Source organism: Manihot esculenta, chromosome 8 (genome assembly GCF_001659605.2).
Source record: "Manihot esculenta cultivar AM560-2 chromosome 8, M.esculenta_v8, whole genome shotgun sequence".
NCBI lineage: Eukaryota > Viridiplantae > Streptophyta > Magnoliopsida > Malpighiales > Euphorbiaceae > Manihot > Manihot esculenta.
In genome coordinates, this window is record NC_035168.2 from 28,873,700 (window position 1) to 28,900,853 (window position 27,154).

Genomic DNA, 27,154 nt, shown 5'->3' on the forward strand with positions numbered 1-27,154 from the left:
TGTTCTATTTAATAAAATGACCTGCAAAATAAGGAAAAACGGTCAGGGATCTACCGGGGATGCCCCGGTGGAGACCCTCCAACGTTCAAGTTAGATTTTATGAATAAGAGTAGTGTATTTAGGCGAGAGTTGCTAAGAGAAAATAAAAATGGAGTCCAGGAAGGAGAAAAGAAGCCTATCCCCGGAAAGAGAAGACCCCCCTTTTTACCTGCCCCCGTTCCTGCTATTATGCTACCTGTCTATGTCACTCAGGCTCGTACGTACGGACGTGTCAAACCCCCCTCTCCACGCCAGGCGGCCATTTAATTCTCTCTAGTGCGCATGCGGGTAGGGCTGCAAGGTGTTTGGGCTTACTATTCTCTCCCGCTTCACTTCACTGGGTTGGACTTTTTCTTATTGGATCCAGGCTCATGGTGGATCTGACCTACCCCGCGTGTTCGGATCGAGACTTGAAACGCTGGGTCGATCTTGCTTAAGGAGGACTTGATAGGTTTTGGATCATTGTTCTCCTCTTAGGCCTGGCCTCGCTCAAAATAACCAGTCAAACTTATCACAAACAACTTTTGAAAATTTGGAACAATTGCTCCATATAAGGTTTTTTCCATATTATACAACACAAAAGCATCTAAATTAATTTTCTTCACCGAAATTTATTTTTTAAAAAAATATTCTAAACAGCAAAAAAAAAAACTACTTCTACATACTTGTACTAAACTTTAAAAAAAAGGAGAATATATTTATTATAGCCTTATTAATTTAAAATTTATTGGCATCTCATTGCCAAATTTGTAGATTTTGACAGAAATTCGCTCCAACTTGACCAATTCCATATAATTTAAAAAAATAAATCCCAATAAATTTTTATCTAAACACGTTGACGGCGAATTATTATTAGTAAGGATTAATGTTTTATCAAAATTATTTTTTTTTTGGCAATAAAATGGATGATAATTAATTAAACTAGAAAAATAATCGCACGCTTTGTGAATGAGAATGACATTAATTTGGAGATTTAATTTTCAAATACAACTGGAAAGGAGCAACCTGCTTTTAAAATTATGTTAATTTTGGCTGTTTACAAATGGAACCATCATCCTACTCATTCTTTGTTATTGGAATTCTTCAAATAATCCCTTTTTTTTTTACATTCTTAATGTTTAAGAGTATTTAATTTTATCTGAAAAAAAAAATAAAAAAACTCCCCGATCTAACCAATATTATCATCTCTAGCTAAACTAAGGTCAATGAGTGCAGTGAGGTGCAATGGCTAGGAGCTTAAAAGAGACTGGTGAGTACTTAGGGTTTATGATTATAAGGATTAATTATAAGGAATGGAACGTTAGAAGGCTTTTTCATATAAAAATTTTATGAAATCCCTACATTTATGATTTAGGTCAATAGTGACCAAAATCTAGATAAGTTTTTTTTTTTTGAGGATACATCATTAGATCATAGTGAGATTATAGACAACCCACGGTTGATTCACTAACTGCAGATATTGAGATTAATTTCCATGTAAAGGAGGGAGTCAAAATAGAGTTAGTATGCCTACGAGTATTCGGTCGGTTTGGTTTAAAATTAAATCGAACCAAATAAATCGAAAATTGAAATTTTAGTATTTATAAAAATTAAACTAAATTAATTTTAATCAGAAATCGAATCAAATTAAATCGGTCTGATTTAGTTTGATTCAGTTTAGTTTGATCGATTTGAATTTTTAATCAATTTTTTTTATTTTTTACACTTTATTTTTAGTATTTTAAAATTTAATGAGAATATTTTAACCTTAATATGATATAATCTCTTTATATTATTAAAAATAATATACTATTATCACTAATCGGTTCGATTAAATTTTTTGATTTTTTTTATCAAAATCGAATCGAATCAAACCGAAATAATCAAAATTTTTAAAATTAAAAATCAAACTGAACCGAAATAAATAAAAATCGAACTGAATTTTTAAATTAATTCTCTACCTCCGACAATGAATTAGGTTTACTGCTAAGATATAATTTTTTTTATTCCATCTATCAATTATACATACATATTTGCATTTTGATGGTAAAGGACTTCTTCAATATTACTCTTTCTGTCTAATAACTGTCGGGGCTCGCACCCCCTTTGGGCTAAATCGGGACCCATGAGAACAGACCAAGCCCTGAGTTCGGAGTGCTCCTAAGTCGGCCTGCCCAGTGGCTTCGACCCAGGACCTAGCTTGAACGATAGGCCGGATCAGTCTCAAGCCCAAGCCTAGTAACGAGGAGGCCGGCCCGAGAAGGAGACATGGAGAGAAATGAACAAGTCTTGTCCTTTTGCAGTCCTATTCACATGCGCACTGGAGTAAATTAAATGGCCGCCTGACATAGGTGTGGCACCTGACGACTCGGCCCCATCTGAGACAGACATCACTGTAGCAGAGAAGCCGTCGAACGCCACTGGCAAGTAAAAAGAAAAAAGAATAAAAGGGACAGAGGATCCCGGAAAGAGGAGAGGCTTACATACACATACTAAAATCCTATTCTCTGGATTTCAGAGCATTTCTGTCCATTTTTATTTGTTTTTTTTAAAAAGTTAATTTATTTATCATTTAATTATAATTTTTTTATTTTATTTAATTATAATTTTTCTAGTTAACTTTAATTAAATATAAATTACCGCCATAAAAAAATAGTATCATGATTATAAAAGCCTGGATTTAATTAGTTATATTTAAAATAATAATAATATTTTTAGATTTTTAATGAAATTTGAAAAGGTTTACTTTTTATTAATCGAATTAATTAAAAATTTAATGAATTTAAATTTAATAAATTAGAATAATATTTTTATTAAATCTAATTTTAATTCAACTATTATAATTATTTTAAATTTAACTATGTTAAAATTTTTATTAATTTTACACAAATTTCATTATAAATATTTAATTTAATAATTATTAAAATTATTATTTATATTACGCACCAATTAAGGGGCTTAAAAATACTTGAAAGATATGTAAACGATAATATTAATTATCAATTAAAGACAGTCACAAGATAATAAATATATGTACAGAGGAAATGATGCTTCCTTATTGGGTATATGAAGACATGAATGAATAATAATTTTGGGTCCCATGCAAGTCAGAAATGCCAAAAAAATAAAATAAAAAAAAAAAAAAAAAAAAAGCTAGATAGCTTGTTGGCTTGAGCAACACAAAGTTTTTGTTAGACTTGGCCTCTTTTTTATGTATATTTTGATGGCCTAACTTAAGTAGATAACGAAGTTTCCACTAACCTTTTTCATTAATTTCAATTCAAATCTCTAATTAAAATCTACTCATCATCATCACCCACCTTGTCACGCAAACTTATGACTCTCTCCATCCCATTTCTCCTATAAATATATTTATGAGGTTTCAGAAATTTTCCATCCAATCCTTTCAATGCACAGAGCTTAATTAATTACCCTTGTGTTCATTCTCTTCATCTTTCAGCATGTCTCGTTTTCTTTTTCTTCTGTTGTGTGCTTCTGCTCTTCTTGCTTCTTCTGTGGCTTCTGCTGCTATTGTTGAACACTCATTCCATGTAATTTTCTTTCTTTTTCCTTCCTTTTGTGTTTATAGTTAAATGATCGTCCATGCATGCAAAGGTGACGAGTTCGTCGAAACGTTGCATCCATGTTTTGAATATGTAATGCAAGCTTTGACGCATGAAATGCTTAAAACTTAGCTGAATCTAATATGAATGTATATATATGTTTCAGGTGAAAAACCTTACGCTCCGGCGGCTGTGCGGTGAGCAAGTGATAACTGCGGTGAACGGAAGCCTCCCCGGTCCGACCATAAGAGTTCGAGAGGGTGATACTCTTGTGGTTCATGTGTTTAACAAGTCTCCATACAATCTCACAATTCACTGGTAAATCCTTAGATAATAAGCTACGCCATTAGAAAAATGCCAATTCAATGTCACTGTTACAAACTCATTAATTTGTCAAATTGCTTTGACTTTTATAATTATTAAAAACAAAAAACTCATTCAATCACAAGATTTCTCGTTATTCCCATTACAAACAAGCAAATAGCAATAATGTGCATAACTTGATTATTCTTTGAATCAGTCTTTTACTAAATTTTTTTATTTACTCATTTTTTCCTAATATCCAAGTCATCTTTGATTTGCATTTGTTTTTATTTTTATAAAATTTTTTAAGTGATACATAGAATATAATTAAGAAGCATGTAAGTGATTTTTGAAAAAAAATGGATTAAATAATTCTATTTGACTTTTTTTTTTCCTTCAAAGGCAACTGCTACTGGCTTACTTTTTCATTCTAACTCTTTTTCTTCCTTTTACATCACAAATAAACTTTTTTAAAATAAATAGTCTTGAAACACGCATGCTCTAATCTAATCATCAGAAAATTATATGTACACTTTTCTCCAACCACAACAGAGGGAACTCATTAATTATGATGTGAAAAGAATAGCTAATCTTAATCATTAAACATCATCCTTTGATCAATGATCATTCTGTGGGAGGCAGCTTGCCTCGGCTGGTTTTGGCTTCAGCCTTCAGCTTTTTATTTATTTATTTTTTTTTCATGTTATAATTAACAAGTAATTGTAATTTTCAGGCATGGAATATTTCAGAAACTGAGTGGCTGGGCAGATGGGCCTAATATGGTAACTCAGTGTCCAATACTCCCTGGAAGTAGCTACACCTACAAATTTAAGGTCATCAAACAAGAGGGTACTCTCTGGTGGCATGCTCACGTCTCAACTCTCCGAGCAACGGTGTATGGAGCTCTAATTATCCGGCCAAGATCCGGTCATTCCTACCCTTTTCCGAAACCTGACAAAGAAGTTCCTATCTTATTAGGTACTATCGATTTCGTATATATATATATATTTTATTATTGCTTGTGGTTTGCTTGTGAGGTTATTAATATGCTACGAATTAATGGTCTCGATGAACTGTAAATGTAATTGCAGGAGAGTGGTGGAATGCTAATATAATTGATGTCGAGAATCAAGCCCTTGCTACTGGTGCCGGACCTAACAATTCCGATGCTTACACCATTAATGGAAGGCCTGGCGATCTTTACCCATGTTCTCAAAACCGTGAGTAATTGAAAAAATGTCGTAAATTCCTCTTTATATATATATTTTGCATCTATCTAAGTCAATAATATTTATTATTTTTTTAATTTAATCAGAGATATATAAACTTAAAGTGGAGAGAGGAAAAACATACATGTTACGTATCATCAATGCTGCACTCAATAATCAGCTCTTCTTCAAGATTGCTAATCATAAGATGAAAGTGGTCGCGGTTGATGCGTCCTACACAAAACCTTACATTACCGATGTTGTAGTCACCGGCCCTGGCATGACCACCGATGTTCTCCTTATTGCTGACCAGCCGGTGGGATCGTACTACATGGCAGCTAGCCCTTATGCGAGTGCTGCAGGTGTACCATTTGATAACACCACCACTAGAGGCATCCTCATTTACGAAGGCTCTACATCCGCTACTCCCATTATGCCTTTAATGCCAGCCACCAATGACACTCCTACGGCTCATAAGTTTTACAGTAACCTCACCGGACTTGCTGGCGGACCACACTGGATTCCGGTGCCACGTCATGTTGACGAGCATATGTTCATAACAGTTGGGCTCGGGCTCGAACCTTGTGGAGGGAATGCCACATGTCAAGGTCCATTCGGACAGAGACTCTCTGCGAGCATGAACAACAAATCGTTTCAGTTCCCAACAAGCTTATCAATGTTGCAAGCTTTCTTTTTCAATGTGGGTGGAATCTACACTCCTAATTTCCCAGACAAGCCTCCAGTGAAGTTCGATTACACAAACTCCAACATCAGCAACGACCAATCTTTGCTCTTTGCTCCCAAATCAACGAGCGTAAAGGTCTTAAAGTACAACTCGACGGTGCAGATTGTGTTGCAGAACACGGCTTTGATCGTTGTGGAGAATCATCCCATTCATCTTCACGGTTTCAATTTCCATGTGTTGGCTCAAGGATTTGGAAACTATGATCCTGTCAACGACCCTAAAAAATTCAACCTTGTGAACCCACAAATGCGAAACACCATCGGAGTTCCTGTCGGAGGCTGGGCAGTGATCAGATTCAAAGCCAATAATCCTGGTACGAATCTTTGTCTTAAATTGAATTGTCTGGTTTTCGCAGGAAAATTTTTACTTAATTAATCTGAATCTTGCAGGTGTATGGATCATGCACTGCCATCTAGACGCTCACTTGCCATGGGGGCTAGCCACGGCTTTCGTCGTTCAGAATGGACCCACTCCGCGATCAACCTTGCCGCCTCCGCCGGCTGATCTGCCTAAGTGTTAGAATTTGTGGCATGCCGTGATTCACATTATTAGTCTCTTTTCATTTTTCTGGGATTTATTTCTTTGTATTAGTTTGATTTACATTGTTTCGTTTGGAGCAAAAGTCTGCTGTAATAATGTTACGATTGGTCTATTCTTTGTCAATTGTACCAAACTGGAATTGTTGTCATGTAATGATATTGTTTTATAAATTCCATTTTTTATTACATTTTACAAAAAACATTTTATATTAGAGTCCTCCGCTCCTTCCTCATCAAAATCAACCCATTCATTAAACTCATTACTACATTTTAAAATTTATTAGATTATAAAATTATTATCTTAATATTATTAAACAATAGTTTCACAAACATTTAAAATTTATTACCAAAAAATTTAATTTTTTATTATATATAATAATATATTTTAATAAATAATTTATTTTATATTTAATAAAATTATAATTTTAATCACGTTTTTATACACAGTTAAAAGCGTTGGCTTATACCATATTAGTAATATATCTTAAAACTTAATTAAAATAGAAAAAAATATGTATTATTAATGATTTTCTTTATTTATTAATATTTATAATTAATTTCATCTGCTTGAGTAAATATTTTAAGTTAATAATAAAGTACTTGGTATATGAAAATATAATATGGAGGAAATCGCGAAGAGTTCATGATTTGAGATTTCTATTTATGTATATGTATTAATACTTAAATTATATTAGTTATAGTATTAATGAGATGGGATATCCTATTACGGATATGCTAGTACATGTTATACTCATAGTAAGCTGTTTTTCTCACAAACTGAAAGTATGAGATGTTTAAAGTTGATATATAAATACTTGTTTGAGAAACACGTATGTATCACATCAATTATGCAAATATTCTTAAACTTGAGATCATCAATGATACCTTAAATATATAAGTATTACATTTTACTCAACAGTTTATATTTTACCGTGAAAATATTAAAAGTTGAGAAATTAGGTATGGTACATAATAAGGTAATTGAATGATCAATAAAAGATCCATCGTACCTGAAATAATAATAAAGTATAGTTGTGTCATTCTTAAAATAAATCTCTTGGCAGAGTGATGTCACTTTTTTTTTCCCTAAAGAAAGTGATGTCACTTATGAATAAGATTCATGAGAACATAATTAGAATGAAGATTCTAATTCTTTTAAAAAAATATGACATAAAGATTACATTTAATAGAAATTGATGTAATATAACTTCTCTCTACATTTAGTAGAGAGAAAAAACCTCTCTTGCCGTTTGTATTTTGGGCTGCAGAGCTTTTGTTTTAGGAGAATTCCTATGGTTGTCTTTGTGGTTCTTTACTCTCTTGTGTTAGTTTTGTTAGATCTATTGGTTGCATGTTATTTTATAGGTTCTTCCATCATCTTTGGGTTTTATCTGTGTTTCTTATATTTCATTTGCTCTGTAGAGACTAAATCGAAGATGGAGCCTTAGCATATTTAAGGTCCCTTAGCCGTTTTGGCCGACCTTCAAGACAGAAAAAGCATTCATGAGCACTGTTTGGTTTCTTCTATGGAGCTTCGACGAGGGATTTGGCTTGGTTTTATTCTCTGCAGTTGATCTCCTTTGCACTTGTAGCAACGTTTTTTGTGGAGCCTCCTTGTTCTTCAATTTGTAGCTAGCTTCGGCTTTTGTGGCGAGTGTTCTCGTCCTCTATGTTGCAATTTGTTGTTTGGTAGTGACTATAGGTTCGTTTAGTAGCATATTTGTTTTTGCATGTCTATATTTTGATGGTCAGATCTCTTCCATAAGAAGAAGAGCGCTTTCTCGATTCTTCTGAAGGCCTTTTGAGGGTGGTCCTTGGCCGGAGAGGTGTAGTGGCGATAGAGTCCATACAATGCTGTTAGGTTTCTGTGTTTAGGTTTTGGGTCGAGTTTTATTATAGTGAGCTTTTAAAAATTTTTTTTCTATGTTTTCCAAGCCTTTTTAGTGTGTATTAGGCTCAGCTTTTTTTATGAATGCAATATGTCTTTAACACGAAAAAAAAAAAAAAAGAAATTGATGTAATATGGTGACGAGTTATAGTCGAATTATCTTTGATTTTTTAGCATTTTGATAATTATGATGTATGACTCAAAATGATCACATAAATAAATAAATAAAATATATTAATTATAATTTAAATAGTTTAAATTATAAATTAATTATTAATATTATATGTATCCAAAACTTCAGACGTCCAATTGGTTTCATATATATAGAAATGAGAATAATTTAAATATTAGCGTGAAATGTTAATGAGACTGTTTAAATATTTAATGAGATATTGTAGGATTTAATTAATAAAAAAAATTAATTGGTCTAATTCGTTACATCAAGTATTAATTAAATTAGCTTAAGAGTTGAACTTTTAAATTAAAAAAGTATAATGGATCTAATTAATTAATTGGAGATAATTAATTAATTAATAGACCAGTTTAAATAAAAAATTTTATTAGAATTAAAATAAAAAACGAAATTTATTAGAATTAAGTAAGGAGAAAAATAAGCAAAAAGAACTTTGTAAATATTCCCTTAGTCAAATATTAAGTCATCAAAAAACATAATAGGAAATTCTTCCCCTCTCTTCTTTCTTCTCTCAGTCGAATCCCTCGTTAGCTTCAAAGAAAATTTTTGATCATTGTTATATCTTTTTGAGAGTTCTTGATTTCTATCCTGACATGCAATCAGTTTGAATTATTATAATTTGTGACGTGCAATCAGTTTGAATTACTATAATTTGCGATAGCTCGATATTGAAAAAAGATTTAAGAAAATTTAAAAAACTATAATCTAAAAGGTAAAAATTTTATATCTCTAATCTTAAATTCAAATCTTCAATGATTTTTTATTATGATTAAGGCTTTTAAAATTTTATTTTCCACTGCTATTAATATTTTATGATATTAAAAAAGCAACATATTATAGCCACAGAGAAGTAGATGCAATATTATCAAACTATTACAGTTGACTTAAAGTTATAGTTTAAGTATATAAAGAATGAATTTGCAGCTACAGTCTTAAAATTTTTTTTGTGTGAATTAAAAATTTTACAAAAATTTAATTTAATTATTTTTTAAATAATTCTCTTATTAAAAATAAAAAAATTAATTTTTTTAATCTATAAAATTTGATGTCAAAATATATTAAAATCTGACATGATTTTTTTTATGAAAATTCATTTAAGACTTTTTATTTTAAAATAAATCATACAAAAAGGAAAATAAAGGTTATCTATTAATTATTAGGAGCACGGGAGGGAAACTTGTCCCCCCAAACTTCCATAATTTAGTAGAAGATATTTTATTTTAATTATTGGGACCCTTTTAAAATAATTTATATTGTTTTATTGAAATATTAAAATTATTTATTTCCATCATATATTCAATAAGTTTTTATAATATTAGCACTCTCAAAAAAAAAACTTTTAGCTTAATTACATTCTATTATGATATTTTCTGAATATATTAATATTATTAACCCTTCAAAATATGTAAAAAAAAAAAAAAGGGTTCGATGAATATTTTTTAAAATTAATTTTATATATAATATTTGCCTCTAAAAAATTTCTCATTCCTTTCGGGTTCATCATTTACATAAATCCAATACCATGAGGATACCCAAATCATTACTAATTGAAACTTAAGAGATCTATAGAGAAATTAAACCCCTGTTATTTTTTGAAAAATGCAGTAAAATATTTTCCTTAATAGCAAATTTTATCTTATCAAATAAAAAATTAAGCAACTTTTGAAGAAATTTTTTTTTATATAAAAAAAAAATATATTTTCAAGACTTAGAGAATATTATTGTGATTTGGAGACTTCTTTTATAAATCTTTTTAAGACTATTTGTTCTTTTACAATCAATAATATAAAAATAATTAAAATAATCTTCTTATAAAATAAATTATTTTTCATAATAACAGTTTCATTCTTTAAACAATACATTACTTTTAATAAATATTTATGTCATTAGATTTTTTAGGGTGATGAATGTTAAATTCAAACTAAAAAAATCAATCGAATCGAATTAATTTGAAAATTCGATTCGATTTTTTATACATTTCAGTTTGATTTTTAATTTTAAAAATTTCAGTTGTTTCAGTTCGGTTTAATTATGATAAAAAAAAAATAAAAAAACTGAAATGAACCGAATCCACTAGTGATGATAGTATATTATTTTTAATAACATCGAGAGATTTATCATATGAAAGTTAAAATATTTTAATTAAATTTTAAAATATTAAAAATAAAGTGTAAAAAATAAAAAATTTATTAAAAATTCAAACTTATTAAATTGAATCTAATCAAATCAAATAAACAGATTCAGTTCGATTTAATTTTTTAATAAAATCAATTCAATTCAATTTTTATAAATATTAAAATTTTAATTTTTAATTTATTCAATTTAATTCAATTTTAAACTGAAAGAATTAAGATTTTTTGAGATTAAAGATTTTTAAAACAATCGAATGCTCACTTATAAGATCTTTTGGGATTAAAGATTTTTGCACCTATATTAATTAAACATATTTTCTTTTTTTAAAAAAAATTCATTTATTTTTTTTATTAATTTTTATTATTTATCTATAAAATAATCAAAACTCTTAAAGGTAATTGATAATATTACGGCATTTTCGTCTATTGATAAAGTTGAGCATTAAAGGTATGTGATTTAAATATTCGAAATATTCATATAATATTACTGTCTAACCATTAAATTTAATGGTAAGTTATAATTAATTTAATTGCCACAATTTAAATATATTTATTTAAAAAATTAAATACAATGATCAAAATTAATAAAATTTGAGATTTTTTATAATCATCCTTTTTTATTTTCAAGATTATATTAAAATATTAAATTAAGATAGTAATTAAAACGTTTACGTGATAAAGGTATTAACTTTAATTGAACAATTTAAAGGTCTGGTACAAGTAAATTCATTTGCCTAGTTTAATTATATTAGTTAAATTTTTGTTTATGGTAAAATTGTCAAAATTTCAAAAATTAGATTTTTTTGCCATTAACCTTTAAAAATTAATATTTTAATTTTTATATTTTACATTTATAAAAAAAAATTGTTCTTTTTAAATATAGATCCTCTTGAATTTGATGAAATTAAAACTTATGAATTTAAATTATTGAATTTTAAAATTTAATAGAAATAATTTATCTAGAAAAATTGTACTTCTAGCTTAAAATCAAGAAATTTACAAGAATTAAATTGATTTGCTTATTTTTTATTAATTCTTTTATTTTTTAAAAATGAAAATTATAAAAAATTTTAAAATTTTCAAACTCAAAAGTTTTATTTCAAAAGAAATGCAAAAAATGATGAATAGTTATAAGTATTTAATCGAACTAGTTTTTATTCTCGCTTATTTAAATTTTTATATACTTAATTTTTATTAATTTAATTAAAATTTTTAATTAATTCTCTTTATTTGTAATGAAATAATTTATTTTTTCAAATTAAAAAATTTATTTTAAAAAAAAATTCAGATTAGGCATGATTTATAAAAATTTAATTAAATTTTTTTATTGTAAAACTAACAGTTTCAAACGACACTATAATACTAATATAATGTTATTAGTTCATGTAAAGAAAAATTATAATGTTATTTAGTTGATTAAGATAATTTTTTAGTTTAGTGAAATTAAAATACATTAAGATAAAAGAATGTAATTTTTTATTATAATTTCACATTAAAATTAAATAAAGTTTATAAGATATAATTAATATATATCGATCTCATCATTAAATATATTAGATAACTCCACAATATTCTCCTATAAATTATTTATATTTTATTATTTATTAAATTATTTTAATGTTTTATAGTATTTTAATAAAAAAATTTTCAAATCAGTATTTTAATAAAATTTAGAAATTTATTTTTTATTTTTTCTTATTTTAAAAATATATCAATAAATATTATTTTCGCCTTAATTTTTATTATTTTAATAAAAATTAAAATAAATTATATTTTAATCCTTAAATTTTATATGATTAACGAATCGATTTTTATATTTTTAAAATTAAACATTTAAATTTCTCTATAATTAGTCCGTCCAAATTAAAAATATTTCCATCCATTTTTACCGTTAAAAATATAAAAATATCTTTATTATCATTTTTAAATGAATAAATTACACTTAAATTCTTGAGTTTTAACATAATTAATGGATTGATCCTTATATTTTTAAAATTATACACTTAATCCCTCTATAATTAATTTGTCCTTATCTATTATAATTTAAATATTTTAATCCTTCATGTTTTATTTGAAAGAATATTTAAATTTCCATTAACTTTTGTTTTTCAATTTTCATTCATTGAAATACTTTACTACTTATAATTTTAAAACTTTAAGAAAACACTTACAACTTTAACTATTTTCAAGTCATACTTAGTAATTTTTAAGTAAGTTATAAACTTTTATAAAGAGTATTTTAATAAAAAAATTATACTTTAAAAAAGTTTAACCATCTACTAGTTTTGAACTAATATCTATTTTGGACGGAAAAATTATAATTTTAGACGGATTAAATATAAAGGGATTTAAGGATTTAGTTCTAAAAATACACAGATTAATCCGTCAATTACACTAAAACTAAAACTTAGAAACCAAAGTGTAATTTATACAATATAAAATTTTTCATCTATATTGAAAAGAATTTTAATATTCATGATGGTATTTTAAGTGTTTGAAATATTTATTCTCCCTTTGATCGATTAACTAATGAAATTATAGATGAAAAGATATCTAATTTGGAGAGATTAATTAAATTTAAATATTTAATTTTAAAAATATAGGGATCAATCTATTAATTACGTTAAAATTTAGAAACTAAAATATAATTTACCCTAAAAATTAAGATGTTATATTTTTTATACGTCTAATAATTTTTAATTGTTAATTAAAAAATAATTTTAAAATGTATATATAAAAAAATATGTTGATTGTCCTAAATTTTATTTTAATTTAATATTTTAGAATATATTTATATTACTTTTCAAATTATAATGGAATTATATTATGAAATATATTTTTATATTTTATTTTACTTGCTAAATTTATTATATTTTTATTTTATTTAATATATATTAATTTTTTATAATTAATCTGTTATTCCAAGATAAGTGGTCAATAAGGTGAATCGATCACTTTACTAATTTTCGACTTTTACTCTAAGTTTTAATGAAAATTTGTGGCCGAGTACGTAAGAGTGATAAATTTAAATAAATATTTCAAAAGTTTTCTTTGAAAATTTTGAAAAGCAACTAAATACAGATACATAAGTATTCAACAGATGTAATTAATAGAAAGCATAGATTAAATTAGCAAGATAATTTTATCAAACTTTCAACAGCACTAATTAAACTTGTAAACACATATCTCAAATTAATAATGGAAGCTAAAAGTAAAGAGTTTAAGGATGAGACAATCAAACTCCTAGATTTTATAGTGGTTCGGCAAACACAATTTATGTCTACTCTTCCAAGGTTTTTCATTGAGTTTTCACTCCACTAAACCTCTTTTAACAGGTAAGAGATTAACCTTTTATACAATAGAAAGCTTTTTAGGTATTTGTAGACTTTTACATATTTGATTCACTATTCAAACTCCTACTTAATCTTCAAAAGGTGCTTAAAACTTCTATCAAGTAAACACACACTTGATCAATTTTATATAGGTTTTGATTCAGAAGTAAACACTCTCAACAACTCTTAGCAGATACAACATAATGCTATTAAGATGAGAGAGAGAAGATTTGCTAATGAATATCAGAAGTATGAATGAAAAGCTTTTAATACAAGAGTTCTGAATGCTCTCAGAAAATCAGTGCTTTCATTACACATTTGAGAAGAGATTTAATCTCTTAAATAGATGTCTGAAAATTTTTTTTTTCTTAGCTGCAGAGATAGTTCAATGACAATAAATTTAAAAATACTAACTGTTAAAATATTGAGATTCATATAGACTGAAATCAGTTAATCTCGCAGACTGAAAGTAGTCAACTAAAATAAACACAGGCAGAAATTAGATATTTAAATTTAAACCGTTTCTAAAATTAAATGTCTAATTTTAGTATTTCAAGAAATTTTTTTGAAAAATAGCTTAAAATATTTTCTTTGTTTTCGAGAAATGAAATGAGATAGATAATTTTATCATTGGCATATCAACTCACTCACTCTTTTATAATGAATCCTAAAGATACCTTTCTTCACTTATTCTTCCTTTGGTTCAACTTGTATTACTATAAGAGTCTTCTTTCTTTCCGATGTAGAGAATTTCCTTTTTTCTTTTATGCTTTTGAGATACTCTACTTTTGATATTAAAGATAGTTAGATAAACATGATTCATTAAGTTTTAGTATCATCAAAATCAAGCTCTTCCAAGGTTTATGGGGTCAACAATCTCCCCCTTTTTTATAATGACTTAATGATTTTCAATAGAGAATGATAAAAAATAAAACGAGTATGTACTGAGATAGAGCAAGGACTAGCAGAGCTCCCCCTAAATATATGCACAGAGTATATACATTCAATATCATATCAATAAAATATTCATCAATCAAAATAGATAAGCATATTAAATAGATATTAACAGGTAAAGCACATGAATAAACATGACTAGATTTCTCTCACTTTTTGTCATCAACAAAAAGGAAACATGAGTCAAAATAATTTCTTCAAACGATCATGCAGAAAAAAAAATTGTTCCAAAAGCAGTTTTAAAAATAGGTAAGAGATTTAGATGTCCATTGGTTTATCTCTGCTACCAAGTTCACCAGGTTTTGCAATCTTTGTACTCAATCCATGTCTTCCACTTCTTCTTAGTTTAACTTTTGGGGATTCATCACCCTCTAAGCTGGAAGAAGTGCTATCTGCTGAATCAAATGTGCTTTCATCCTCAGATGTTTCTCTAAACACTTGAATAGTTTCAATGTCTAATTGAGACGATGGAGTGCTTGATTGAGGCTTAGGAAGGATTGGGTGCACAGATTTGTGGACAGTAAGCTTTGAGAATTTTCTCACTGGAGCTAGAATAACAATGTCATCAGATGGTTAAGGGGCAAAGAGTAGATGCTTGTTCACCTGATTTATCAGTGTTCATAAGCTCTTTCGGTGAGGTAGGTTGTTTTTCAGATGATTTCTCTTTTGGTGAGGCCACAGATGAATGTTGAATTATTTTGAGCAAAGATGGTTGGGTAAAAGGCTCATCAGTTGTGGGTTATTGTGGTTGAGTAGATGGTCCCGTAGAAGGATCTACACCAAACAAACCAGAGAACCCAAAATTCAATCTTGAATCATCAAATCCATCAGAAAATAATTTTTCAAGAATTATATCTACTTTCTTTTCAACTTGTTCAATTCTGTAGGACAAGAGTATCAAAAAATTATCCCTACCTTGAGCTATTGCTTGTTGCAGTTTTGAAATGTCACTTAAGAAATTATTTACCATGTTCAAAGCCTTTTGAATATTTTTCATTATCTTAAAAGTATCTTTTGGTTCTTTTACTTTCTCACTAATATTTGCTCTTATGTCCTCATAGTTTCAGAACTGAAAATAGACAAAGAATCCTCTGTTCCTTCTTTTTTTTCTTTTCCTTTATCTGATTTCTCATTCTTTTCTTTCTTTTCCTCTCTTCCACCATATGTTTTCTTTATTACCAAAATTTAAGCCCCTTTCTTCTCTCTGGTTATATTGACTTTCAGTTTTTTGAAAAATAAAGTAAAGAATATCCCATATGGCAAATTTCTCATGGAAGTATTCTTAAGAATTCCCTTATAGACTAGATAAGTAAGATTTAACTTTTGCTTGGATAGAAGATACCAAATGATATACAAGTCAAGCTTGTTAAAATAGGTATGACTTGTTAGGAAATTCAGAGATTTACTGCAACCCAAACACGCAGCGGAAAAATTAAAATCTCTGATTTTCTTATCGGGATCCGTGTGCTTCGTTTAATTCGAAAGGAAGGATAAGCTACTAACCTGTTAGACTCTACGAGAAGATGTAATCTCGGACTCAAGGTGCTGCTTTTCAACGAACACCCGCTATGGTATCTACACGAACGTCTCTTATCCTTCTAGAGTGCTAGCTCTCCAAAGGATGGATAGATTATATGCTCCACAATCTGCAATTGTTAGACTGAATTTTTAAAAAAATGTTAACTCCACAATTCGTAGAAGGAGTTTTTATATATTTCAGTCTTTTTGTTTTCCCACAACTCTTTTCATAAAAGAGTTGTGTTCAGAACCTACTGTCACGATCTCACAGATACTCAAATATCTTATGTGATAGAGTTCTTTATCTGTAACAGTTACAGATAGACTGCAGATCCTTTTAAGTATTATTATCTTATAATAATAAATAATTAATATTAATAATAATAACACTTTATTATTATTATTAATTATACTAATGGGCTTTTAGCCCATTAATATAGCACATCAACAACGTTCTTGTGTGTGACCCAATAGTCTCACATTAATTGGCAATAGACCCAGTCCCAGAAGGCCCATAAATCATAAGCGGCCTCTAGCAAGACATTATGACTACCCAACTAATATGAGGATCGATAGTCCGATAAAGCCTAATAAATAGAACATGTATTAATCCCTTTGTCACACGATATCTAGTTTGAACATAAGTCATGGTCAATATCAAACTTATAATGTTTAAACTTATGATTTCTCGATCTCTAAGTAGACTGATAAATTCAAATGATATTGATCACACTATCAATTCATTTGAGCACGACCATGCATTTCTCAGTCTCACTTATCGAGGAGCCCAGAAGATATCTCTCTCAAAGAGATGGACAAATTCTATCTTGATTGTTCAATATCCTCTACATAATTTCTATTATGCTCAATCATAACCTTTATGATTGTCCGATTAAAGACAATGTTTGGTTATGTCAAAATATAACAGTCTTTATGTTGGAAACTATGGCAATTTCAAATCAAAGGATTAAGATATAACTACTTTGAGATTCACTTATGACAACAACCCATGTAGTGATTTCAGTGCGGGTCCATCCAATACTTTGTTCTCTAACAAGTATCTATGATTATTGAATTATATCAACATATACATAATCATCTCATGATTATCAATCAATAATCATACTAGTTATACTTTATTACTATCAACATAATAATAAGTAACCAGGGATGTTAATTATTATTATGTAACATGAAAACAAATAATAATGATAGTAAAAACCTCTTATATTAATAACCAAAACGACATATAAAAAGGTTCAAGATAATGGCCTAGGGCAAATACACTAACAATTACCAATTCTTGGACACAAGTAATAAATGATGAAACTGTGCAATATATAAATCTGTTGACGCAAAAATGAAGTATTTGTTCTCTCTTTTGATAAGTTACTATTGGGCACAAGAGAGTTTATAAAGAAGGATTCATCATATCCTCTTAACCTATTTACTTCTTTAAAGGATCTAATCCTATTTCCTTCATTTTTCACACCAAAAGCAGAAGCTAATACATCAATAGAAATTTCATGAACTTGATTTCTGATTTTGACTCAAAAATATTATTTTTCTCAACCTCTTAAAGAGAGTCATAAAATTCCTCAGTAAGGTCAGGATAATACTCCTTATTGATTTTCACGAAATCTTCCCATCCTTGAAACTTAAACAACTCTAACAGATCAAAATCCATATTCATAAAAGAATTCCACTGAATGTACCTTGGTATGAAGATATTCTTTTTGACATAAGAAGGCTTTTCCTTTGTCTTGATCTTCTTTGCCACCAGTTCAGAAATAGTAATCCCACTACTTCTCTTCTTGTATTTTGAAATTGAAATCTCTTCTTTTGTTGACTCTGAGCTACTAAACTTTTATTCGACAACTTTCTCCTTCATCTTCCGATTTGCAGCATGTTTAATTCTCATCATTTTATAGAAAAGTGGATTAACATGAAATGAATTGAAGATTTTGAAGAAAGAGAAAGATGAATAGCTAAACAGAGAGGATAGAACCAACTCTACAAAATTTTGAGTTTTTAAAGAGGTAAAAATATACAGGAAAAAATGCTTGTCATTTTCACTTTCCACGTTCAAATTATGTTTCGAGAAGAGTACTCCGGGAAATTAGTCAGTTGAGTTAATGGAGTAACCAGTGAGTGGAAGGTGTTAGGTCTGCTTATAGACTTAGATTGAGAGATAGGTGTCAGATGATCATGTAATTAGAAAGCTAATTTAAAAGATAGTTCAGAAAAAAAATTTCTTTTTGCTGCTTAAAACATGAAATGAGAAAAGGATAAATATATCCTTATTTCAAAAGGTTTTAATTCAGAGGAATTGAAGGTTATAGCTGTCTTTTCGAACGTTTTGTTCAAATACAAAACGCACCGTTTCATTAAACTGTTAAACGAACAGTTTAAGTAAATATTAAACTTTCTTCATTTTGAGCAAACCCAATGAGAACATAACTTAAGAAATAGATATAGTTTTGGCAATCTGATTTTAAATAAACGTTTACTAAAAAGGGACAAGGTTAAAAACAGATATCTAAAATTAAACTGAATGACAAAATTAGAACATAGAATATGGTCATGATCAATTCAAAACAATAAACAATTTTCATTCATTCAGTTCATTCAAAATCTAACATTCCAAGTTCTCTTATGATTCTACAAAACTTGTCCTCACTTAAAGGTTTAGTAAAGATATCAGCAAGCTATTTTTCTATTGGAATAAATTCTAATTCTATATCGTCATTTTGCACATGATCTCTTATGAAATGATGTCTGATTTCTATGTGTTTTGTTCTTAAATGATGGACTAGATTTTTAGTTAGGTTGATAGCACTGGTATTGGTACATTTTATGAGTACATGATAAATTTTTATACCATAGTCATTAAGTTGTTACTTCATCCAAAAGATTTTTGGTCCTTTGCATGTTAGCAATAACAGGAGTTGTACCTTTTGGTACCTATATTTTCTTTACTTTTATATTTTTTCTTCTTATAGGATATGAATAAACCATATGACATTTTTTATTGTAGTAAAAATATGCAACGCTAGGAAAAGATGATGATGAGGCTTTCACAAAATAATTTCTGAATTTATTATGATTTGCAAAGCCATTATATCTAATTCCTTATTTTTCTCCAGATATTCTTTGTGAACCAAGTAGTAGATCAAGATATTGTTTTTCTTTTATAAATTTTGCTAGATCATTTGTTAAAGGCTGTTTTTGTTTCAAGAATTTTATTTTCTCTAAAAGTTTTTCACAGTTTTGTTTTGAAATCTCTCACTTCTTTTTCAAATCATTGAATAAAATCATTTGAGTTTTGTAAAATTTATTTTCTTTTAAAACTAAATTCAGAGAAATATTTTCAAATCTCAAAGATATATTTTCAAGTTTTAATGAAACATATTTTTCTTTTATTTGTCTTATATTCATCATAAATTTTAACCAGAACAAATCCTAACTCTTCCATATTAGGTGGTTCAGTTTTGATTACCTTAATGTCTTCTACTTTTGAAAGTTCAACAACTTCTTCTTCAAGAGCCATACAGCAGAGATTAATTTTATTGTTCTCATTTGAATCATCACTTGAACTTTCATCAATTGCATCCCATATTACAACCATAGCTTTCTTTGCTTTGTCTTTCTTTTTTTTCTTTTTGCTTTTTGGACAGTTGGATCTGATGTGACCGGACTTGTTATACTCACAGCAGATAACTTTTTTTTGGGTCTTTGTGAGGATGAGATTGAGAGTCATCCTTTAATCCATACTTTTTGACAAACCGTTTGTACTTGTTTTCACCTTTTCTGAACGCTCTTCTGAACTTTCTTGCCAACATAATCATCTCTTCTTCATCACTGGATATACTAGAGGACTCACTTGTATCTATCTTCAACATAATAGACTTCTTTTTACCGTCTGTCAGCTTTTCTGATTTAAGGCTATACCTTTCTTGTCTTTTTCTTTTTCTATGATCTCCTTCTTGAACATCATTTCGTGGGCAATTAATGATCCAATCATCTCATCATAGGTGTATCTTGTAAAGTCTTTTGTATAAAATATGACTGTGGTTTTTATTCCCCAGATTTCAGCAGAGATCTCAAAATCTTTTTCACCAGCTTAGCTTCTTTAAAATTTTTTCCAAGTGCTTTTAAAAGATTGACTATATCAGTGAACCTAGTGCTCATTGTGATAATGGTTTCGCCTAGTTTCATCTCAAATAGTTCAAAGTCATGAACCATTAAATTTACTTTTGATTCCTTTACTTGATTTGTACCTTCATAAGCTACTTCCAGCTTGTCCCATACTTCTTTAGCAGACTCACAATTTGAAATATGATTGTATTCAGTTACATCTAATGCACAATGAATTATATTTAAACTTTAGCATTTGCAGATATCTTTTTTAATTTGCATCAGTATATTCTTCTTCAGTTTTCTTTCTTGTTTCTTCTGCAACCATAGGAAATTTGTGACCTTTAATAATTCTTTTCCAAGCCTCTATATCAACAGATTATATAAAATTTTTCATTCTAACTTTTTAGAAAGAGTAATTTGTGCCATTAAAAAGAGGTGATCGTGTGGTTGAATATCCTTCGGCTAAAGGTGCAGGTATGTTAGCAAAATTAGAAGAACTAGCCATTCTAGGATCTCTCTAAGGTATTTAAACCTCAAGCAAAAGAGCACTACTCTTGATACTAATTTGTTATCCCAAGATAAGTGACTAAGAGGGAAGTGAATGGATAACTTTACTAATTTTTCAACTCTTACTCTAAATTTTAATGAAAAATTATAGCTATTAATTCTGAGTATGTAAGAGTGATAAATTCAAACAAATATCTCAAGAGTTTTCTTGAAAGATTTTGAAAAGCACCTAAACATATATACACAAGTATTTAACAGATACAATTAATGGAAAGTACAGATTAAATTAGTAAGCTAATTTTATCAAACTTTCAATAACACTGATTTAAACTTATAAACACATATCTCATATTAATAATGGAAGCTAAAAGTAAAGAGTTTAGGGATAAAAAAAAATCAAACACAAAGATTTTATTGTGGTTCGGCAAATACAGTCTATGTCCACTCTCCCAAGATTCTTCCTTGAGTCTTCACTCCACTAAACCTCTTTTAACATGCAAAAGAATAGCCTTTCATACAACAACAAGCTTCCCAGATGCTTTTAGATCTTTACACGTTTGATTCACCACTCAAACTCCTACTTAAGTTTCAAAAGGTGCTTAAAACCTCTATCAAGTAAGCACACACTTGATCAACCTTATATAAGTTTTGATTTAGAAGTAAACACACTCAATAACTCTTAGCAAATATAACAGAATACTATTAAGATGAGAGAAATAATGCCAATGAAGATCAGAAGTATGAATAAAAAGTTTTTATTACAAGGGTTTCGAATGCTCTCAGAAAATCAGTGCTTTCATTACATATTTAAGAAGAGATTAAATCCCTTAAATAGATATTTGAAAAATTTTTCTTTCTTAGCTGTAGAGATAATTCAACAGTAATAAATTTGAAAATACTAGCCATTAAAATATTGAAATTTGTGCAGAATGAAATCAATTAATCTTGTAGACTGAAAATAGTTATCTAAAATAAACACAGACAAAATTTAGATATTTAAATTTAAAATATTTTTAAAATTAGATGTCTAATTTTAGCCTTTCATGAAAGTTTTAAAAAAATAGTTTAAAACATTTTCTTTGCTTGTCGAGATTATTGGCATATCAACTCACTCTTTTACAATGAATCCTAAAGATATATTTCTTCACTTTTTCTTTGATTCATCTTGTGTTGTCATAAGAGTTTTATTTCTTTCCAATACATGAAATTCTCTTGTTTCTTTAATACTTTCCAAATACGCTACTTTTAATACTAAAAATAGTTAGATAAACATGATTCATTAAGTTTTGATATTATTAAATTAAGTGAAACTAAAAATTTTAAATTTACATGAATTTTAAAAATAATTTAATAATAAAAATACTATTATAAATAATATAAAAATTTAAAAATAATTTAGGTAATTCAATTATTCTCCCCTTTCCACTTTTATATATACTATACATTATAAATATTATAGATATAAAAAATATAAATATTATTAATAGCTAATATCATTTTGAATTTGAAAATTAAATTAATCTATAAAAATGAAAAAATTACATATGTGCATTTTTAAGAGACGTAATAATAAACAAAATTAGTTTAAACCAATTAAAATTATTAATTTAATAAATCAAATTTATATAGCATTTCAACTCTATAAAATTTTAATGTACATATATCTATATACATTAAAATTATTACTTTGTTAAATAAAGTAATATGTGATTTTAATTTAATAAATACTTAATAATTTAACTAAAATAAAAATACAAAATATTATTTATGTAATAATGCTGATTATATAATAAAGTCATTAAGTATACAATTTTTTTTAAAAAATTATTATAGTGCAATTATAAAATAGATTGCAACTAAAATAAATAGTGTATTAATTATTAAATTATTTTAATAGAATAAAATTTAAAATTTTTATTTTACATTAGATATTCATTTTTTAAGTTTAGTTATTTATAATTTATAGATATAATTAATTTTATATTATTAATTATTTTATTTATAATTATTTTTAATATAATAAAAAATTATTATTTGTAAATTTTTACTTGTATAAAAAATATTAATACTCGTTTATTTTAATTTTTTAATTATATTAAAATATTAATTATTATAAATGAAAATTAATGTATTGAAGCTATTTTAAAATAAATCTTGTATAAATTTAATTTATTAAATAATATGTTAATCGTTAAAAATTATTAGGGACAAAAATTTTATCATAGAAAAATTTTGGATATTTTAAATTTTAGTGAATATTACAATGAAAAAAAAAATTGTTCACAATAAAAAATTCCATTGTTAAAAGTTTTAGAATATAATTTATATTAAAAATTTTCTCAAGGAATAATAGGAATGAAAATTTTTTTTTAGCAATAATAGCAACGGTAAATTGATTATTATTAGTGACGATTTCAATGTATTACTAAAAACACTAATTTTTTTATAATTTTTCAAACACGATTTTTTTAGTTAATTTTTTAATTTTTTATTTTAAATTATAATAAAAATATAGTTTAATAAAATTAAATATTGATATAAACTTTCAAAATTTTAGTTAAATACTAATATAAATATTTAGCAATTTAATATAATTATCTAATTAAATTAAAAATTTTAAATAAAAATAAACGTGAAAATATCATACAGAGGTAAGTGTATTTTTAGCAAAGTCATTATTCCTCCCTATTCTACTTTTTATTTCACTACAAATGATTTGTCTAATATTTTTGTTAATTTGACTTTTCATTTTTATCAAACATATTAAATTATTACAACTTAATTTATTTATAGAATTTTATAAATATAATTTCTCTATTAAAGAATAAATTTAAAAAAATTTATTATTTAGTGCCTATAATATGAAAAAATTTATTATTTAGCCCATTAATTTTAAAAACTATATTAAAATATTTTTAAAATTTTAAAAAATTTACTAATTAGTTATTTTATTAATTTTAATTATTAAATATGATATAAAAAATTCATTAATTGGTTCATCAATTTTTAAAAAATATATATTAATTAGTCTCTACTTATATTTTTTAAATTTTTATAGAATACTTACGACTAAAATTAATAGATAGATATGATTTTATTTATGAATGAAATGAATATAAGAATCAAATAATAATCTTTTGGACTTTTTATAATAAAGAAATCAAATACTAATTTTTCTAATTTTTATTTGTGAATGAAATGGATACGATTCATGTGGTGAGGTGTGTTCTTACTTTGAGAAGTATAATTCTTTCATTATTATAGGATTTGAATTTGAAATATAAGCATATATATCATTTTAATTCATATAATTAGTGGAAAAACTGGGTAAATTATTGGAGTTTTTTTGCATGGTCATAAATTAAAAATCCATGTTTTCATATTTTATTTTGGTAAAACTTACAAAAAAAAAACAAACGTTTTACGCTTTTGTCAATGACAATAAATTATTTTAATTTTGTTAATTGTAGTTTAATTTTAAAGGTTTGTATTAATTTTAGCCATTAATCAAAATTGAAAAATGTAATTACTGATATGATTGCTAATGTGCCTTCGATAATATTACTTAGGCGAGATGGTTAAAAGAGTCACACATTTTCATCATTTTTCAATTTTAATCGGTCCTTTTAATTTTGTCAATTTCAACTTAATTTCAAAGATTTGTGTTAATTGTAATCTATAAATAAAATTAAAATTAGAGTTTTTTATTGAACTTATTTGTAAATTTTTAATTTTGAAAATAAAAAATTATATATTTTCATAAATTAGCTTTTATAAATATATTTTAAAAAATAAAGAAGAGAGAAAATTTCATTATCTATTATATTAATTAAATAAATATTGGTTTCAAAAAAGAATAAAATAAAATATTATTTTTTATTGAATAAAGTAATAAAATATTAATTTAATTGGTTAAAATTAGTTGGTTGGCTATCAATAAAATGAAACTGAATTATAATTGAAAAAAATTGAAATGTTTTGCATTTTTTTATTATCAAATTTTTTGCCACGTTAGCAACTCTACATTAAATAATATCATTAATATCTCATTAGTAATTATATCAACAATTCCAATTTTTAATTTTGGCTAGATTAAAATTAACACAAACTTTAAATTAGGCTAACTTTGAAAAAATTAAAACAATTAGCTATAATTGATAAAACTAATATATTACTAATGAATTTTCACATTTTTTACTAATTTTGTAACGGAACATCTATTATTAAATTTAATTTCTTTTTATTTAGATTTATTAATGCATAACTTTTAATCTGTAAATACGTTCAATTATTACAATTCATCTCAATAACAAATGTGAAAACCAATTTCATATATATCATGAATGAACTCAAATCCAATATTATATATAATATAAATCAAAGCAAACATATATGTTAGTAATATCTAAGAAGAATATCCAAGTATAAATGTGAGCAATTTCAATTTAAAAAAATTAACAAAATAGTTATTATCCTATTACATATAGCTAAGAAAAAAATAACTATAAATCTATAGTGTCCTTGTCATCATCATTAGCTTCATCTGCTTGATCAGGAGATTGTGTAGATGAAGTTCCCTCATTAGTAGTAGGAGCTGTAGGTTGGCTACCTTGCCTTTGACTCATGAGCTGCATAAGTAAATCCTTCACCTGTGAGAGCTCAGAGGTAATCCGCATATTTTGCTCATGCTCCTGAAGCCTCTAATGCAATACTTGTTCATTCTACTCACGCTCCTAAAGCTTTTGAGTTATAACTTGCTCATTATCCTCGCACTCCTGTAGCTTGTGTCTGAGATTAGCCATTTCAGTATGAAGATCCTCATTTTGCTGAGTTAATATGAAGGATGTACTAGCATAAGACTTATTTGAGAAGAAAAATAAAGCCTGTGATAAAAGTTCGTACACCCTTCTTTTTTTCTCTCCATCCACTGCCTCAAAGTATAACTGGGCCTCATCAATGCGAGATGCCCCACTACTGTCGTTCTCTATTGTGACGCTTGTTTCAAAAGATAAATACCATGTGATACAACAGTACAAACTATAAATCAATCAATTTATTACAAATTTATTCAATTTCTCACATGAATGGATTTTGAGCGTGCATCAACAAACTTTGAGGTACCGTTCTTCTTATGAATAGTTTCAAATAACTCATGAGGTAAAGGATCTTTGCCCAATCTTTCGCACTGCAAGTTAAATATAAATAGTAATAACATGCTTGAATATAAATTCACAACAAATTGGATAAAATTTAAAGCATTTAAAAAAATTTAAGTGAAAATGAATATTACATACCATTTATTGTTGATGCCTATACTGAGATATAGATCCTCCACAATGTCTTGATGGGCCAACACCTTGCCCGTCTGTTTCACTCTTTCTGTTATTTAAAAATTTTTTGCATTTTTTTTTATACTCAGCGGCACCCCAATCGGATTTCCATGCATCCATTATTCTTTTTGACAATGATAGCCTCTTCTATTTGCCATTTCTTATGCTACACATTAGGCTATGGTAGCCCTCACCAACTTTTTTCCTCCAAGCTATCTTCATAAGTTGGTTTATTACATCCTTCCATAAGAAGTGTTTCTGTAATTATTCACATTTAGTGACAAATAATGCACAGTAAAATTATTCACATGTATATTGATATTTTTGTAACATATGTAATTCATTTTAAAAATTTGTGTTACCTTAAACTCTTGCCAATAAAATTTCTTAACCTCTCCTAGTACATTCTTCAAACAAAGTCCTTCTGCTACTAAATTTTTCTTGAAGATCAAGGTAATCCGTCTAGTAATCGAATCAGAAGGCTGCATGCTGTAAAAGAATAACTGACAAAATAATTATTTTGAAATAAGCAGAGAAAATATTTGCATATTTAAAAATAAATACAACTTTTACTCCAATTGAGTTTACTAAGTAAATATGTGGTCTATGTTCTGTGGGTCTACAATTCTCAGAAGCAGATACAGATGTAGATGCAGTTGTAGATCTAATAGGTGGCAGATCTATAGGTGCTGAGACAGTAGCAGATGTGTGCACTTAAGCAAGAGCGGATAATGCGACACCTTGTGTGGATCTCTCACCTTGGTTTGGTCTAGGAACCAGAGCA

The 27,154-nt window shown here is 27.2% G+C and overlaps 1 protein-coding gene across 1 annotated transcript; it reads left to right on the plus strand.

The window, feature by feature from the left end:
• Positions 1-3,408: 3,408 nt before the first annotated feature.
• On the plus strand, positions 3,409-6,550 carry LOC110620467 (laccase-7). The gene is made up of 6 exons (XM_021764214.2): positions 3,409-3,569; positions 3,748-3,899; positions 4,618-4,862; positions 4,976-5,104; positions 5,200-6,150; positions 6,227-6,550. Exons 1-6 carry the CDS (start codon positions 3,480-3,482, stop codon positions 6,355-6,357), a joined length of 1,698 nt encoding a protein of 565 aa, XP_021619906.1. The 5' UTR covers positions 3,409-3,479; the 3' UTR covers positions 6,358-6,550.
• The last annotated feature ends 20,604 nt before the right edge of the window (positions 6,551-27,154 follow it).

Coding starts and splice junctions, on each gene's coding strand:
- LOC110620467 (XM_021764214.2), top strand. CDS start 3,480: ATGTCTCGTTTTCTTTTTCTTCTGTTGTGTGCTTCTGCTCTTCTTGCT. Junction 3,570..3,747: donor TTGTTGAACACTCATTCCAT/GTAATTTTCTTT, acceptor TATATGTTTCAG/GTGAAAAACCTTACGCTCCG. Junction 6,151..6,226: donor ATTCAAAGCCAATAATCCTG/GTACGAATCTTT, acceptor TGAATCTTGCAG/GTGTATGGATCATGCACTGC.